At 31.6% G+C, this 19,519-nt stretch overlaps 1 protein-coding gene across 10 annotated transcripts in view; it reads right to left on the bottom strand.

The window, feature by feature from the left end:
• LOC124356707 (calcium uptake protein 1 homolog, mitochondrial-like) overlaps window positions 1-19,519 on the bottom strand; it is a 134,045-nt gene that overhangs the window by 63,375 nt on the left and 51,151 nt on the right. For 5 of the 10 annotated variants that reach the window (XM_046807876.1, XM_046807875.1, XM_046807874.1 and 2 more), the window contains exons 1-3: window positions 13,666-13,811; window positions 10,354-10,455; window positions 6,008-6,174 (exon numbers count right to left, since the gene is read on the bottom strand). In XM_046807876.1, the coding sequence (XP_046663832.1) occupies window positions 6,008-6,174; window positions 10,354-10,455 (269 nt within the window). In that variant the 5' untranslated portion in view covers window positions 13,666-13,811. Of the gene's footprint in view, window positions 1-6,007; window positions 6,175-10,353; window positions 10,456-13,494; window positions 13,617-13,665; window positions 13,812-19,519 lie in introns of those variants that run through there. The other 5 variants (XM_046807878.1, XM_046807879.1, XM_046807873.1 and 2 more) reach the window with 3 other exon arrangements.

The following is a 19,519-nucleotide window of genomic DNA, read 5'->3' as shown; positions in this document are numbered from 1 at the left end:
TTTGCAAGGTTCAAGGGAGGGCAATGATGTCTAAATCATAGTTTACATATAGTGCATGTAACTAAGGTGAAATGATAACAATATCTGGGTCAACACGGCAGTATGTATGTGTGAGTGTATGTCACTAAAATAAAAATTACATCAGTGCACGCACAACAGAATTATATCTTCATTGTCACTGTAAAGGCCACTACTCACACTAACGCTCTAATAAATACCAATCCAATTCAGACTAAACAATTTTACATTTTAAACAGCACATAATGTGCAACCAATACAGTATAATACGAGAATAATAAATCAATAGCAATACATAACAGGAGACCCAGATCCCTTTTAAGCCTTATTCAGCCTGTCCTCATGGGTCATTGACCTGTGTGAGGATCTTAGCAATCTGAGTAAGGAGAAGAGCTGATGTAAAGTTTGATGGTACTGATAAAAAGTGCTATGGTCAAGACAGGATTTGAATGTCCGCTATCTCTAACTCTGATCTGAGTATCTTATACAGTTTGGTTGTACCGATTGTATTAAATTGTAATTCTGGGGTAACTGGATTACTGGTGGAAGGAGTAGGCCCAGAAGAATGATAAGGACTGGACAGTACAAGGGAGGCTTCTATCAGCGAGGCGCACATCACAGATGGGAGTGTTTGATGATGAAAATTGAGAAGTGGGTGTGGTAGACGTGCCGTACCTCCCGTCTCAGTTGATCGGAAGTAGTAGTAACGAGTAAAGTCTTTGAAAGTGCTTAGAGTTATTCTTGCTAATCGTCATCGAACCTGCGGATGCTTTCAGCAATATAAAATTCTAACACTGAAAAGAAGTAATATTTAATTCTCTAACACTGAAAAATTCATAAAAATTCTAACATTAAAAATAAGTAATATTTAAAATAAAGTAAAGAAAATTAGTAACAAAATAAAATTGAATTTTGAAGATAAATTAAAGTGAAGAATTGCCAGATCAGATTAGAGTGTGAAAATTTGGAATTTTGAAAATTGAATAAAAGACAAGCTGTAAGAACTTTGTACATTTTTGAGTGACGAATATATTACAAGTTTGAATTTAAAAGTCATCAAGAAGTTTTTATTTTAATTTTAAATCCAGTAATTATTTTCAAGAAGAAGTTTTATTTTAGTTTGAACTTTATTAATTTCAGAAGATTTTCTTTTTCCTTTTAGAACCTTCACAAAAGTTTAAATTTCAAAGCTAACCCCTCATGTGCCAGTAAAACGGTACATGGTCATTGGCTCTCTAACACTATTAGAAAAATGAAACATATTTAATCCCTTTTGTTATGGATCAGTGTGTTACAACACAATATATATTTGAAAAAGTAAGTATTGGTGGGGAATCTTCACAAGCGGAAATCACTATTGCATCACCCTACCTGAATAAATTTAAAACAAATAAAAATAAACAAAAGTTCATTAAAATATATTGGAAATTCTGCATGTATAATAATGTACATTAGATTGTAATCATTATTACATTGAGAGGGGATTGAGAGAGTCAGGAAGTAGGCAGAGAAGGCAGTGGACAACAAGATCGTAACGAGAAAGGAGGTAACGGTCAGTCCTATTTAAAAATATGTACTTTCCAAATTACCTGTTAACAAACTACATCGGGAGTGTGAATTTACATTTATTTGTTAAAAATCAATTTAAAGTGCAGTAATTATCAAGACAAGTTCCCTGAATCACTGTAAATAGTATTTTACTAAATCTGTGAACATGTGCTAATAACATAAGTTGTGTTTACATTTTAATTGCAATACTGTTATGAAATCTTAATAAAGTGAAGAATTTTTAATTATAATTTAACAAGTGGATGAATTATTTATCCACAAAGCGAAGAAAGGTAGAATTTAATGATTGTTAATTCATCATACATAACCTCAAAAATGGGCTGTTGAAGAAAAGAGTTAAATCATAAATTCAAGAATTACTATTAGTATAAAATCAAATTGTTACATTATTACACACTCTATATGAAGCACATGTGAGCAAATATAAATTAATTTTATTGCACAATAATACATCCACAGCAACTACTTGAACGTAATGAGATTTATTTAATATAACAAATCAAGTTTAGACTTTTACATTTGAATGATTTAACTTGATCCACAACAGATAACATCAATGTAGTGATATTAAACACAACCTACGTGGGACTTTAAATATTATACTACTACATTATTGGAACCACATCATAATTGTCACACCAAAGTGGGGCTATTAAAACGTCGTTAACCCAACATTAGATCAACAATAGACACAAACAACGTGGGGCTTCCACGCAACAACAACATATTCATCTAAAAAATCTAATAATCATCAAATGTCATAACCAACGTGGAAAGTCAATAAAACTCCATATATTGATCGATATAGCTGAACATTATCAAATTACTACCATCGTTGGTGGGCCTACATCATCTACAACATTCATCTTTATCGATTGGCGCCAGCAAAGTAGGCCTAGTCCTATAATCAACTACAATAGAGATCTTTTACAAATAGCACCACCGTGAGACCTATAATAAACTACAATAGAGATATTTAACAAATAGCACCACCGTGAGACCTATAATAAACTACAATAGAGATTTTTAACAAATAGCACCACCATGAGACCTATAATAAACTACAATAGAGATATTTAACAAATAGCACCACTGTGAAGCCTATAATAAACTACAATAGAGATATTTTACAAATAGCACCACTGTGAGGCCTATAATTAACTACAATAGAGATATTTAACAAATAGCACCACCATGAGACCTATAATAAACTACAATAGAGATATTTAACAAATAAGCACCACTGTGAGGCCTAATAATTAACTACAATAGAGATGTTTAACAAATAGCACCACCGTGTGGCCTATAGTCATCATCATAAATTAAATCTTTAACATTTTTCAGTACCAGACATTTTTGGTGATGTTATAATAGTGCCACATGTATCTTTAGAGGGATTGTAATAAAAATGAAATTAAATGAGAAATCTTCATCAGTATTATCTACTACATCACTAATATGGTTGTTTTCACACAAAAAATCAGAATCTACAGAATTTCTTCTTATTTTCAATAAAATTGTCACTCAGCTTGTCATCCACAACATTTGTTCTTGTTCCAATTAATATTTTTACTAATGGTAATGTATCTGGCCCTCTTTTATTAAGTTATAAAATTTAAACACTAGTAACAGCATGAACTTTGTTTTTGAAAACAACATGAACATGACCAATACAAACCTAATCAGCAAAATGATTGTTACAATGACTTACACTGATAATTATTGGAACAGCTACTAATTCCAATGTTGGAAAAAATATCATGAATCTAATTAAATAAAGGATAATCCCATTACAGGTTACAATTTTGCGTTGGTAGCACTTTTCTCTTATGCAAGGATGAACAGCTGATGTTTTGTATTAGGCATTGTTCTTTTGTGGCATTTGTTGTTATGAAGCATTTATTCGATTAAAAAACATGTTTTAATTGATAAAAAACCTTTTTCAAAAGTGGGGAAAAAGTTTACTATGACGATTCAAGCACTACAAAATGATTTTGGTACCGATAATCATCTATCACATGTGGCGATTAAGAAACTTATTGATAAATTTAGTGGTAACAGGTTCAGCTTTAGGATGTTAAAAGACAAGTATACCTTTGGAGAGGAATTAGTCACAAAGATCACCGCAACATAGCGCAAGTGTCCAAGAAATCAGTGAACCTTAATTCGTCATCATTCCCAGTAATTAGGCCTTTCCTACGGTACAGTGCAGTGCATTTTGACTAAGTACTGTACATGCATGAATACAGAACCAATTGACTCAAGAATTGAAACTGGTAGATCATTTGATGCAGGTATGATTATGTTGACTCAATGTTGGAGAATAATTCAGAATGATTACAATTTTCTGAACAAAAATCATCTTTTATGATGAAGCTCATTTTCATCTCAATGACTATCTATGTAAATAAGCAAAACTAATCACATTTTGGGGACTTGAAAATCCTCATGCTATTCACATGAAAATGTGATTGGCTCTTACTTTTTTTTTAAAATGCCCTTAGCGATGCAGTTATACTAAACGAAGAACGTTTATCGGGGAGACAAGTGATTATTTTTGGCAGCAGTTGGAAGAATTGGGTGGTAATGACGATTTGAATGACTTGTGGTCTTCACTTGTCACACAGTTCGAGAAACAGTGCATTTGTTGCAACACAGTTTCCCAGCGTTCAATCTCTAATTTCGCTGTGATCAACATTGGTCAGTAGGATCATGTGACCTCACACCACTAGATCATTTCCTTTGGGGTTACTTGAAGCAGAAAGTCTACGTAAACAAACCAACTCGATTTTGGAGCTGAAGGATGACAATCGCAGAGTTAACCATCAAATTCCACAACAACTGAAAGAGAAACCGAAGGAAAATTTTATCAAAAGGGCTTAAATCGGTAGGGGTGCACATGGCGGGTCAATTGACGGATATTGGTTATCATATTTAATATCCTCTAATAAATATGTCTAAATAAAAAATATAAATTAAGTACAATACGTATTATTTTACTTTTAAATTGTAACTCCTAATTTAACCATCCATCACAAACCATTCCATAGTTAAAAAACACTTAAAGCTTATAATAAAACTATTTCACTATCAAGTAATCATTTCAGTGAATATGAGTAGGTACTTTATAAGTGTATAATATTAAAAATAGCAGACATACTTGTATTAAAACACCGGGCATTTCCACCAAAATGGCCAACATCTGTAAGTTGGCATGCAAAGAGTTAAGATATAGGAAAAAAACCCAAATTTTACTTTGATTTTTTGTTTAAGGATTATCAAGGGTCATTACTCAAACCACTCCATACTCAATAAAATTAGCCATGATAAACGAACCTTGACTAATCAACATCTGACTACATTGATTAATATACTCCTACGCAATTATCAGCTTTGTTTGTGAAGTATATAAAATGTAAAAAAACTGATTTTTAATTTGAAATATATAACAAGCGTACACTAAACAATTTTACATTTGTAGTATAAATCTTCTGGCAACTTTATGCATGATCTTGAAATATCCGGTTATCCGGAAGTTGTCACATAAAGAATTAAAAATAATATTAAGCTTATCAATATGCCCCACTAGGCACAGTTTACTGCATGACAATTTAACTCATCAATGATTTAAAATGGGCTAATGGGCAAAATAGTTATTTTGATAGGTTAACTAATCAAAAGAATAAGGTGGAATGTGCCTTTCTCACAGGGAATAGTTTTTAAGCTTGTCACCTAACATGAAACATGTGAGTGTAAATGATACACTTAAACATGCACGTTATACACAAACAAATTATATGGAAAGAATATTTTTTCAGTCAATGCACAATGTAACTATTAGTTATATTAATAACATTAATAAATACTAATAAAATGTATTCATTGGAATCATTACTTAAAACAAACCATAATATTTTAAAAAATAGTAATAATAATACTGAAGATGAAAATAAAATTCATAATTTTCAGCAGTTATCTAAATAAACATTTATGATATTTCCAACATTTTCTATATTCGACTAAGCTACCAGGATGAATTTTGAACTTGTATTATTTTGTATTTTATCTTTTTCAGCAATTTTGATTTTATCAAGATGTATACGATTACAAAACTACGAGTCAAAAAGGCAAGATAATACCCCCCAAATGTGACTCTGAGGATCTACTGGGGCTTAGTCTTGAAATCTTGACAAGATATAAATTATATTTTTATGTGATTAAAAATTAGTTTTTATGATACAGCATTATCTGTAACAAAAATATATAAAATTTACTTTTTTGTATGCAAATGAGTAATTATTATTTCAGAAAGTAAGTGTAAACACTAACTCAAATACTAGAGAACCATAATCATAAATAAAGTCAGCCACGACCAAGACAAGTACACATGTAAGTGAATGTACGAGTTTAAACAACTCACGCTTTCCAGTCCAGATTCAATCCAATGAAAGACAGTCCGATAAAAAGATACCACAGTTTAGTCAGGTTGGGGACAGGGGGATCTCCATGGCTGATGTTGCGGTACGTTCTGATAGCAGTCAAAGATGGTGTTCTGTTCATGTCATTTTTGTGGCGAATGATCTGCAACTGTTACAATACAACACACTGTAATAAAACATAAATGTTCAGACACAAAGTGCTGAGCTTGAGAGAGTTGTAAAATATCTTGAACCAAAACAAATGGTTTCCTTAATACTTTTTTTATAATTCATTTTTCAAACCAGGTGGTTAAATTCTAGCCAATGTTATACGATGCCAGTTGTTGAGTTAACATAGAACAGTGTGGATGCGTAAAAACTACGGATGATAATCATCCATTTGATTGATACCCCTACTGCCAATAGGCACTTCATTTATTTTGTGACCTGTTTTGCTGAAATCTTAGGAGTAAATATTACACTTCTCCCATTTATTACTCCATTATTTTTACTCTTAAGCCATTTATTAGTATGTATATTTTTTGCATGTCTATCAAGTGAAGTGTTATGTGCATAAATTACATGAATTACCATCTATACTGATTGTTATATATACAAATGAATTATACATGTCCATACGCTTTTTAAAATTGAAATGAAGTACTTGAAAAGATAAATGTGAATATCGAAGATAAAGTAATATCTATTCTTATAATGGTTACTACTATTTGTTTTACTTTTTACAGATAACTTAGATGGAGATAATCTGTGGAGGATGAAGAGGTAAACACATGGAAGAAAAATGTAATAACATTAAATCTGAGGATATCCCATTTGAAAAAAGAAAAATTAAGAGGACCGACCATTTTATGAAATAGATAACTCTTCTTGGATTTTCTGATGGTGAGGAAATGGACATTTGCGATGTAGGTCCTGAATAGATCCTGAGTCCAAAAGAAGATGTAGTTCAAGTCCTGCAGAATGATATTGAGAAGAGATATAATCTTTTCAAAGATCAACTAAAGAAAAATCTATAAAAACAATGAGATGAATGTTGTTCCAAAAACGTAACTGATAACGTAATTGTGATTCAGGTCGTAGAATAAAGGATAAGCTAATGTACTTGAGACTGAAAGAGTCCTGAACAGATAGGAAATATGCATCAAAAAATATTGTTCATATCCAACCAGGACTAGCACCTGCAGCTGTTAACAAATTACAGTCATTATCATCCCGCTGAAATTTCTTTCTCTGATGAAATTTTTAATATTATACTTCACACTAACATTAAGATTGCTTGGCAAAGAGGTAATTATATTATCAATAAAGCAAATCTGTCAGACACAAATATACATGAGCTAAAAGCATCATTAGATATGCTAGGACTCGCTGCAGCAATGAAGGGCAACCATATGACGATAAAACTATGTAGTTATGTACAACTATGTGCACCTGATGAGACAATGAGAATATCTCTTTATCTAGATTATACTGGATTAGTCTGGTGGTGGGTAACCAGACTGAACTTCTTTGTAAGTGGCTGTAAAAGTAAAAGTGGATGTAAAAGCGATGGAAATAGTTTGTTTTGAACGTCTTCGTCGCATACTTTTTATGAATCTCTGCAGACAGAGTGAACTCCAGATCCTAGGAGTCAATCTATACCAGTGTCAGATTTTAAGTGGAAGATGAAATAGAGCTTAACTCAATATTCATTTTGAATCAATCCTTCCTACCGTAGTTTCTTAATGCTTATTGATTTTTAGTGTGTTTTTAATGTAAAAGTTCAATTATAAATTAAAATTATTTGCTTATATTATGCCTAAAATTCTCAAGTATTGTTAGGAAATTATTTTTACCATTTGTTTATATACTTAAATTGCTAATAAAACAAATACTACAAAAAAAGAAGAAAAAGTAAAATTTATAAAGCAATATATTTGTTATAATTGTAAACTAATAAACTACAGGGAAAAATAAATAAGAATGAAAGAGCAGTATTTCTTGAAGGACAAACTTAAGTATATTATTTTATGCTGTTAACATTGAATATTTGTTAATTAATTTAATGTCTTGTAAATAGCAAGTATGGAAAAAACTTAAATGAACATATTATTAATAGTTTATTTGTAATTATTTTATTAGTTATCAGCTAATATTTAATATTTTAATAGTAGTAAAATTAGCTTAAAAATAAATATATAGTAAAAAATTTTGCTATCTATCAGCATTACCATTTAGTTTCTTGATCGTTAATAAAATGTTAAAGTTATTTAACATAAGATAAAATGCTATTATAAACAACTTGACACCTGCTATGTTTCAGTTCCAATTAATAATAAAACTTTGTAAATGAAAACTAACAAAGTTTTCTGTCCATACTAAGTCTAAGAGTAGGCTTAATAATGACAGGCTTTAAAGTCTAAATGGAGCTTAGGTTTGCTTTGGCAATTATTACATGATGTAATAATGTTATAAACATAAATAGTTTTCACTATCAAATACGATTTGCATAAATAAGTTTTGTTATATAATGCAATTTTGTAGGGAAATTAAAAAGAGGAGATATTTAGTTTTTTGTGGAAATTTCCAAAAGCCATACTTTGATCTGGTAATACCTAGGGAAATATGGTGGAGATATTGCAACCCAATACATGATATAGTTACACACCTACAATTTATGCCCTTACACATGACACCACACTATTTTTGGATTCATCTACTACTTATAGTTTACTTCAGTGGTAAATGGCAACCCTGTTGCTCAGAGAAACCAGTACAGTAACATCGGAAAACCCTGAATACCATTATCTCAGTACAAGGTACAGCCAGTTATCGGTTTGTTAGAGAAGAGTCAAGTTTCTGTGCATGTGAGTCCCGACACATGGGGCTATGAGTAACACATTTCTAAGTAGAATCTAGTTCAGTGCTGTACCTGAGCTCTGGATAACTTTCTTTAGTGCAAGTGCCCGAGACTGATATTTTCCTTACAACAAAATTGGAAATATCAGACCAGTATCGGTGTAATGGTTACTTTGGTAACATTGATTTTTATGAGCACCACCAACACTGAACTGTAAGCTATAGTAATTATCTTAATGTTCTTGTGAAATATAGAAAAAAAAACAATAACTACCTAGCATTAACAATAATGGATACAATATATAAATGTATAACAATTAATATATTGTTTTGTATATTAAATGTATATACAATAACAGACAACAATATAAACTCTGAATAAATAAATCTAGAGAGTATACTACTACAATCAATAAACTATATCTTTATTAATTAATATAACAAAATGACACTTAGTTTAAGATTTCCTTTAATATTTCGGCTTTGCCGTTTTAAAAAGGTATAATAAAAGGTATAAAACAAAAATAACACAGTGAACAATATTTACACAAGTAAATAAATAAACATTTTTTGCATAAATAAATTATTAATTAATTATTATTAATTAATAAATGACACTTATGCAATACTTAATTTATTTTTAAATATTTGTATTTATCTATGTAACATACCCTTTTTTTCTTTTGTATATTTGTATACAACTTATTTATAGTATGCACAAGACCCTTTTATGTTTATTCCCATTAACTGTAAATAATACTTCATTGAAACATACAATATAAACCAGTGTATATTGTATATACACCAAAATATACCCCATGATTGTAGGGTTCAGGAAACTGTTCACATAGTTATAAAAAAATCTATATTTTAACAGAAATGAGGTGATTGTACCGAAAAATCAATGTATTCAAAATTCATTCCAAAACAAATTTCAAACGAAAATATACAAATCTAGTTTAGTTTACTTTGCTTTAAAAAAAATCCGAATATGCCTAATATGAACAATTTTTTGGTTTCAATAACATCAGGTAGTTTCATGGGGTCAGTTCATTTCATTACCGTATGTTTTTTATTTCATTGTAAATCATAAATTACAAATTGGACAAACTTTATGTTGAATATAAACAGAAAATGACTTTTGAAAAGAGTAAGTCAAGTCCATAGAAAATTTGTTCTGCATTTGATGATGTTTTAAATTTAAAACACATAAATTTGTGGGTTAGTCCACTGTCTTTTTAACAATATTATACACCTAAACAAGTTAGGCCTAACTAAAAAATACCACATGAATGAAAAATAAATCAATCTTTTTAACATTGAAGACTATAATTATTAGTTACAATAAAATAAGTACACTTTTAATTATTAATATAATGAATTTATAATTAAATCAAATGTTTGAAATTGATCTCCTGGCATCTAAAAATATAGCAGCCTATTGAATGCTCACAATTTAATTGTGCTTAGTATGAAGTAGCTTGCTTACCTTTGGCTGACTGAGTGTATGATGGTTCACCACACGGCACACTAGAGCTGGATTCTCTTTGGCTAATCTCACCAAGTATCGAAATGTATTCATGTTAGCCATCTGATCACAAGAATAAACATTATTAAAAACGATAAGAGTGATTTCAATTTTAAGCAGTATATTACAAAGACAATTATGATCTTCACTATAGCATAGAGGTAAAGCTGCAGGTCTCTAGAACCGAGAGGTCATGGATACAATTCATGGGGAGACCAATAAAATAAAATTCCAAATGGGTTTGGACCGTCTTCTCTTAAAAACCTTTGAATTAAAATACCAATACAAAAAGAAACCCTGAAAAAAGATGTTTTTAAAAGATGGTGCCATGCGTGTCAGTCACAATAGCGGAGTGCCACCGACATGCCAAGGTCAACATTTCCTCCCATGCAACAGGAATTCAACTTCAATTTAACATTTAAATTGCTTAGTTATTGTAAATAGTTTTTCAGTAATATGCCGTTCAAAATCCCAAGATGCTTTATCAGAGGCCCTGTATTTTTGAATTTTTTTTAGAAGATTGTAGTAAGTAACTGATAATGGAATATTTAACCTTCTTAGAGCTGGGAACTCTGTGAGTACAGTCCGTACTAAGGCAAAAAGTACCAGTCACTAACATCAATACTATTAATTTGTTAAAGTTAAGCCTTTCCTCTATAATATAATATTTCTATAATATTTCAGTGCTCTGACTGGTACGGAAAGAATCCAAGTGTATAGGTGTAATGTTTCCCATTCTTTCCCTGTTTCTAACAGGTATCATATATAAGTTTTTTCCCACTGTGTTTATGTACCATTGGTTTTTTTCCACCAGAGACCACATCAATTCCGGTAGTTTTGATCATTAGAGTTAGGAAATTCTTTGTTTGAAAGTTTATTTTTGACGATGGAAGCATTATGAGGGACACTGGAATTTTCTGTACATTTACCATCGTTTAGTGATACAAAAATTAAGTAATACTACGTTTTGAGACCTGTAATCTGATCTCTTCCTTCAGGGGAATATCTAACCTAACACATGACTACAATCTAGGTTAAAATAAACAAATCATACATAAATCAGGAATCACAACAACCATGTTGTGTGCCACCTCTATGCTCACTAACACTAAAACAAACACTTAGTAAAAACAAAACACAACACTAATTATTAAAACTAAACTACAGAAAACTTCGGTTTTTTGGAAATAGTAAGTGAATTTAGAGATAAATATTTAGAAATTTAATTTATGTATCCCAAATTGTCCAGTGATCTAGGAGACTCACAAGTGTGTAATCAGACTCACTAGAATTTTGATATTTTACTAATAAGTACTATGTTGGGAGATGTTTTAGTACTAGTGTATTAACGCCACCATAGCAAAAATTTAATACCGAGAGTTTGAAGGCCGCACTGATGGTCAGAATCATTTCCGATTGGTACTTCCCAATCCTAGATCACATCCTAAATCTTACAACATGATCTGACGTCAGAGAAGTCGGACCATCAGGGACGTGATCTGATGTCGGACCATCAGGGACATGATCTGACGTCGGGTGAGCAGGATTATTTGGGAGGTGATCTGAGGTTGGGAAAATACCATTCAGAAATGCCCCTGGCCACCAGTGTGGGCTCCCGTGACGCTGCCACCCTACACTTCTGGGAAATAAGAAAAACATTCCTCGATTAGTACCCATTTGGCATCACATGAGCGCTTATTATGGTTATCTTTACTTTTTATATTTATAATACGTATGTATGTATAGTCTAATAATAAATAATAGATAAGCAATTCGTAGTGTTTTAATGTTAAATAAAGTGTTTTATTTTATAATTTGTCACCAAAAATTTAGGTGTCGATTGTTTACACTTGATAACCATTAAATCAGTGTGGGATTCAGTGGTCCCTGTGTGTCTGGGGGAAAAACAAAAAATCTCTCTCGAGATACTACTCTTGATTTAAGCTAAGTTCACATAAGTTCTAAGGGTTATTTTTAACTTTGTTACTACTAGTAACATATTTATGATAACCTAATCTAAACTTATGTAGTAACAAGTAGTACACAGGAACAGAGAGGCTTCCTTCTTGCAGACATCACTCCTTTTGGGATGCAAGAAACAAATACCAATCATCATAATGACATGTCATTTTCATACTAAGTCAAATAAAGTTTGTTCTTTCTAATGATGTAGTTATTTAAGGTGCCCAGTGAGAAAAACTCTTTTAAAATAGTGGCTTCTGGATAACAGCAAAGTACTGATTCTTTTGTTAAAATTAATTCATGGATATTGTTTGGTTTAATATTGATGGCTATAATTGTAATATCATCCTAGGAGGGTTCAATTCTAGCTGGTTTATACCTTCTGATTGAACCTTCACTGTGGACAGCAAAACCACTGCACATCATTTAAATGTGGGCAACTCTATGGATGTCCAGGAACCCCAAATCACTAACCACAAATGTCGAGTTATTGGGGTACAAGGGTAGAATGTTAGGTATATTTTAATGCAGAGCATGACTGTTTAAATTGGTGGAACACCTTTAGTGTTAAAGGCAGTTTCTAGCCTGGATATAAGGGCATGCTACCCCTACCCGCTTTGACTGGAGAGACTGGTACACAGCCAACCTCCCCTTTTTCTTGAGGTGATATGACTGATAGTGCATACAATCTTCCATCATGGATCTCAACATTAACCCCAACCTTACCTACTCATAATATACTGTCACTTGGAAAGCAAGCGCAAAAGCTCTTTTAGAATAAAGTTCAATAAGAAGTGTCTCAGCATTTTGCTGAGAGTAAAAAAGTTTGATAGGCTGAGCCATTTTTTTAAATATTGATATAAAAACCAGGTTACATATTGTATTCTGTTCTAGTAAGGAGACCATATCAATATTGCTATTGTCTTAGCCTATTTCTAAAGAGCCTAACAGACTATAAATTATAGACTATTCTAATCTTGGTATAGGCTAATCCTAGAAATTTATTTTGCATTACAAAATAAGATTTTATTGTTGAGTAAATCTATTGAAATTTTTAACTAACAAGAAAAGTTATAATGTACTATTATGAGGATGCATTGTAATTAACTTAGGTTTATCTTAAAAATTTAAATTTTTTACCTTGGTAACCTTGACCTAAAACGGTAAACAAAAATAAGTTATAAGGAAACTAACTACACTTAATGTCTAGCACAACATTCATATTTAAGCACGACAAAAATTTATTAAAGTTTAATTAGCTTAAATGAACAATAAATTATTAGAATTTATAATGAAATATTAAACACAAACCTAAAAGAAAGATTAGACGTAACCTGGTAATTTTCTAAACTTTGATCTATTAATTCTATTCTATTTATTTCTAGTTCTGTCTTCTGGTCAACAATCAGCTGAGTTGCAGTCCGCAGCAGACCATAGGATTTGGAACGAAAAAAACAAAGCAGTAGACAGCAAACTATTACCAACTAGATATCAAGGACTTGTGCTTAAACTTTCGTCACTCTGTGTATATTGTACAAAAGCAATAAAGAAACATAGATAAGTCTCGCAAACATATTTCAGTGATACCATGTATACACGAGTAAAACAGATGAAAACAAAATTCATAAACAATAAACGAACTGTGAGCGCTTAACAATATTAGAAGTCATAAAATTATAAAATAATTACTCATCAAATTCTAGATATACTCTTTTACTTTCCAAAGAATATACCACGCATCAATATGGGGATTTTGTGAAAGAAATGTTGTTCTGTAATGCTAGTTCTGTTCTTTAAAGTATATATAGCTCTACTAAACTAAATCTTTTGTTCAGAGTTTTAATCCATTTTAGTTTTATAAGTTAGTTTATGAACCACATTTAAAATGTTGAGTATTTTTTTTATTATTATCAGTTCATCCAATATAAAATGTGCGTAGTAGTTCTCTGTAATATATATATTTATAAGTTCTGTTTACTTCGTTTGTTACTAGATAGCACCTCCAACAACGTTTCAATTGGAACATATTTTAACATTGGATACAATGTCTTCTCATAGACTGATACGTATTAAGAGTTACAATTTACAATATATTATACGACTACGTATTTTATTATGAATTTATTAAGGAAACACATTTTCTGAAGCCAGTCTATAAGTTTCACAGCGTACCATAACAAATGGATCGATGAATATTTATTGTGGTTCTCAAAGACTTTGCAAGTCTGAACAGTTATCAGTTTCTGGTCATATGATTCGGATTTCAACTAGAAATTATTCGTTCCATACGAGGCTGACAAGACAACCTGAAGATTCTAATTGATTACCGGTACTCATTTGGCTGTATCTTTGAGTATTTTTTTTATTCTTTTTTAAGCCTCAGCTTTAAGCTATGCTGGCTTCGATGTACACTGATATTTTATTACACTGGTATTTTTGATTTACAAAGTACACTATCAATCGTGTCTAAGTATTTATTTACAAAGTACACTATGAATCGTGTCTATGCCTGATTGGACCTCCCCGGGATTTGAACCCGTGATCTCTCGGTTAGAGAGCCGAGACTATAACCATTAGTCTACGGAGGAGGACAATCTTTGAGTATATTGTTACACAGTTAATACAATCTGACCACACCCTCTTCATTAAGAATTGAAATAAAATCCCATTATTGAAGGATCTTATCATTATGTGAAGAAGCACATATTATCACATCTTTACAAAAGTGATATTCTGACAATGGTCTTTTACTTAATACTGAAAATGCATTAGCTATTGTGTGTCAAGGCCAATCAGTGTTGTAACAAGGGCTTGCCATGGTGGAGGGGAGGGGTGAATCTGATTGAAGAGCACAAGACACTGGGGTTAAGGAATAAATATGAATAAATCTACATTTAAATAAATTATATAGGCCTAATTTGAAATTACTAAATTTCAATGCCGTATTTCAATCAAGTTAGGGTGCTTTTACATGTATATTTTTAAAATTTTAGGGCTTTGGGGGTGGGGATTATATCCCATTCACCACCCCTTCCTTTACGGCAGTGGGGCAGATAATTCGTATCTACAGTAATTTATAAACACCACTTTTAAAAGAGAATTCCTGAGGCTTCCGATTGAGAGTAGGTGTGCTATCACTCGGGGAGCTAACGTGAGTAGCCTTTCAATCATCTTGAATAGAGCTTACTGTGCCATTCTTCTCTATCAAATGTAGTATAATATGGACGTGATTTTTATGTGAACGGTATAATTTTATTGGACTCTTCTAAAAAACAATATCACAATATTTAAACTTAAAGAGAGATAGATCGTGTCACTGCTAATGTAACAAATAGAGTCACATATAAGCCTTTTTTTCTCGAAAGGGAATATTCTTTCACTTTAATGCATCTACATGTATTAAATCTGACATTTTGCAAAACAAAAGCCATTCATTATTTTCCCAATATTTCTCTTCCCAATCATTATAGCATAGAAGACACTGATAACGTAGTCTTACCATTCCATAAAACATCTTTATATAAGACAATCCCTTACTTTAAGGGAAGTAAGCTTTTTAATAAGCTTTTATTCTAGAATTTTTATCAAATGATAGCAACATTGTATATGTTTAGAATTAAAATCACTAAAAATAAATTACAGCCCCAGACTAGAAATTAAAAATTAATATATACATTTCACAAACTAAAACTAAATCAAAAAGTTCGTTATGTAAAAGATAATCTTTCATTATTAAACAACTTATTTCCAAAGAAGAAATGTAATAAATACATTTCCTTATAAGGGAGGATAGGGAAGATATGTGAATGAAGAAAGATATGTATTATTGGTATAAATACATAGCTGAATTCTTGTTTCAGAAAAATAACATCAGAATTCTTTGAATACTTCATTTGGGTCTTAGTTAAGATTTTAACTTGATGTAGCCGAAACCGTTCTATATATGATAACATTCTTTCATTGCAGGAATGAAGGATATTCACAGCGATATTAGGACAGTTGAGAGAACTGTATAGGCGAAGCAACGATGCCAGGTGGAAAGCTCTGCATCTTCAATTATTTTATGACACTTCACCAAAATGCGACCATTATAAATAAAAAGTTTTAGTTTTAATTTTAAAATATAACTTCTCACTATTATTGTTATAAATACTTTTAACAAGTAAAAACGTGTAATATATTTTTGCCCAAACAAACTTATTGTATTGATCTTTGCTATATACAATGGTTTATTACGATATAAACGTAGGAATAAAGGAGAAAGTTATAAACTACGAGTAGGGACTGTTCAGCTTATTTTCATGGTTCCAGAAGTATGTTGTACGGTAGACTATTATAACTTCTAACATCGCAGTGTTAATGACTCGTGTTCTATCTTTTAATACAGACGTCCATGGTGTGCCTAATCTTATAACGCCTAACATCACAGTTGGGCTAACAGTCACTTAGTACCGGCGCAATCGAGAAAATGTCTAATAGGACCTAATCGGGCAGCACCGATAGGTAAATAGTGGGGAGGCGCTCGATGTAGAGTATAAACCATTCTTATAGACATTGAGCGTTGGAGGATGAATCACTTGAAGGGAAAAGCTCATACGTGTATAGTGAACAGCACGAATATGCTCTGGAATTAAAGGTAGGTGCAAAAATCGTTCACAAAATACATAACAGTTGGTGAACGAAATTATAGTTATAAAATAATCTCAATAAAAGCTTTTTTTGTTTGGTTTCGGAATGACGATCAATTGGGGTTTATGTGGAATACGTCCTATAGTATCGGTATTGACATTTATTAAAATGATCAGCACATTCTTATCTTCCACATGGATCTCATGTCCAGGTTTCAGTTGATAGTCATTCTCGTATAAGAAATCTGTCAAAGATGCTGGCGTATAGCAACCATCACGCATTTCAGAGATACTAGAGAACATTTCATGGTTGTGTTTGCGTTCCGGATAATGTTTGCGTTCCTAGTGGAGCTGGTGGATGCTACATTAAATCTAATTGGAGTAACGAAATGATGGGCTGCCAACCCACTTGGGGAATGTTAAACAACAATATCGTCTTTATTTAGATGCACTAGAGGCTTGTAAGCTATTTCAAATAGATTCATAAAAATAGAGTAACGAAACTCGTAAAAACAAAGATTTAGGTAAAACCCAAATGAACAGATGAAACAGAACATTGATACAATTTATCCACGTTTTTTCTTTTTTTACAAAAAAAAACTATAGTTTTAGAAAAATAATTGTATTGAATGTATACTAGTTGCTAATGTTCCTAAGAGTAAATGTTAAGTTTAACGCCAATTCACCCTCCTCTTAGTGGAGCGTATGGGATCTGGAGTCAAATATGGGACATCGTCAGATTCGAAGGTGAACTGAACTCAAAATTCACATTGAATCAAGCCTTCTCACCATAGGTACCGTATGAATAGAAAACTCGGTCGCTCCACTGCGTTATAGATCATGCCTTATACATCGTAATGCACTCAATTGTTCACCTGATGAGACAATGAGAATACCTCTTCACATAGATTATATTATAGTCTTATATTGCAGTTTAGGTGTCTCTGATATCGAAATGATGTAAATGAGCTTATTTTGAGCTTCTTCACCGCCAAATCAATAAGAGCGTACAAAAGGTCGAGTTAGATAACGGAGAGATAGTGACTGAGTCCTCTTACGGTGGCCGAGTTAATCAATAACTATCTTATCGATATACAGAGTACGCAAACTGTCGGCTCTGTCCATCAGGCGCGCGTCACTTACCCGCACTCGTTTTTCATTAGTCCTGTCACTACACAAGGAACTACTACAAATTGTCAAAAATTAAAGAATAAAAAATCGACTGGTTTCGATCAATTTAGTGTTTGTTTACTGAAAAACATAATTGTAGTAATAGCACCAGTCTTAGTTTATATAGTGAATTTAAGTTTTAGCAAAGGGATTTTTCCGTCAAAATTAAAAATCAGCACTATCATTCCCCTATTCACAAAAAAGACAATTCTATCAAAATTGACCAGCTGAGACCCATTAGTTTGTTATCAATTATTTCTAAGATTTTTGAAAAACTTATGTTGAAAAGAGTTCTAACCTACTTAAATAAATTTAGTTTTTTCAGTGATAATCAATTTGGTTTCACAAAAGGAAAATCTACTGAAGATGCTTTGATTTCAGCAACTGAACAAATTTACAATAATTTTAACTCTGGTGATAAAACTATAGGCATCTTTGTCGATTTTAAAAAAGCCTTTGATTTTGTAAATCACGAAATTCTTTTAGCTAAACTAGAAACGACAGGAATTCGGGGTGTGGCTTTTGGATTGGTTTAGAAGCTTTTTGACTAACAGAAAACAACAAGTTAAAATAAATAATTGCTAACAGTTCTCAACAAGAGATTAAAGTTGGCGTTCCGCAAGGATCAGTGCTCTCAGCAACTTTGTTCCTGGTCTTTAATTGATGACTGAGATTGGTTGGAGGGGAAATATATCTGCATTTACCGATGATGTTGTACTGTTTTACAATGATAAGCAATTAACACTGTTAGATAATTACATAAATAATGATTTAAAATTAATTAAGGGATTGGTGCAATTTTAATAAAATGCAAGTAAATGTTAATAAAACGAAATCGATACTTTTTGATCCAGGTGGTGGCGATTTACCTTTTGAGATAAAGTTCCATTCCACTAATTTTGATTTACTTGTTTTGTAACTGTGGAACAATCCAATGTGTGAAAAGCATTAAATATTTGGGAATTATTTTGATAACAAACTTAAATGGGACGAACATATATTATCTCTCTACACAGGAAAATAAAATCATCTATTCGAACTTTTTATTTTTTTAAGAAAATTTCTGTGAAACTTCATTGTTAAGATCGTTGTATTTTTGCTTTAATTTCACTCACGTATACAAATATGGTATCGTCCTGCTTTGGAGGCACATTTAAAACTCTGATCGATAAATTTACGAATCTCTCAAAATTATTTTTTTACGTATTATTTTTAAAAAAGCAGAAAAGGGAAACCTCCTTTCCATTATACCAAACGTTTAAAATATAATACCTTTCCGTCATATTTTCGTGTTTAAAGTTTTAAGTCTGTTCTATAGGAGAAGTGGCAATAAAGAAAATAATTTAATATATCACTATAATACTAGG

The sequence above is a fragment of the Homalodisca vitripennis genome, chromosome 3, assembly GCF_021130785.1.
Source record: "Homalodisca vitripennis isolate AUS2020 chromosome 3, UT_GWSS_2.1, whole genome shotgun sequence".
Classification (NCBI taxonomy): Eukaryota; Metazoa; Arthropoda; class Insecta; order Hemiptera; family Cicadellidae; genus Homalodisca; species Homalodisca vitripennis.
The sequence above is the reverse complement of the archived record's forward strand: the minus strand, read 5'-3'. Positions and strand labels throughout refer to the sequence as shown.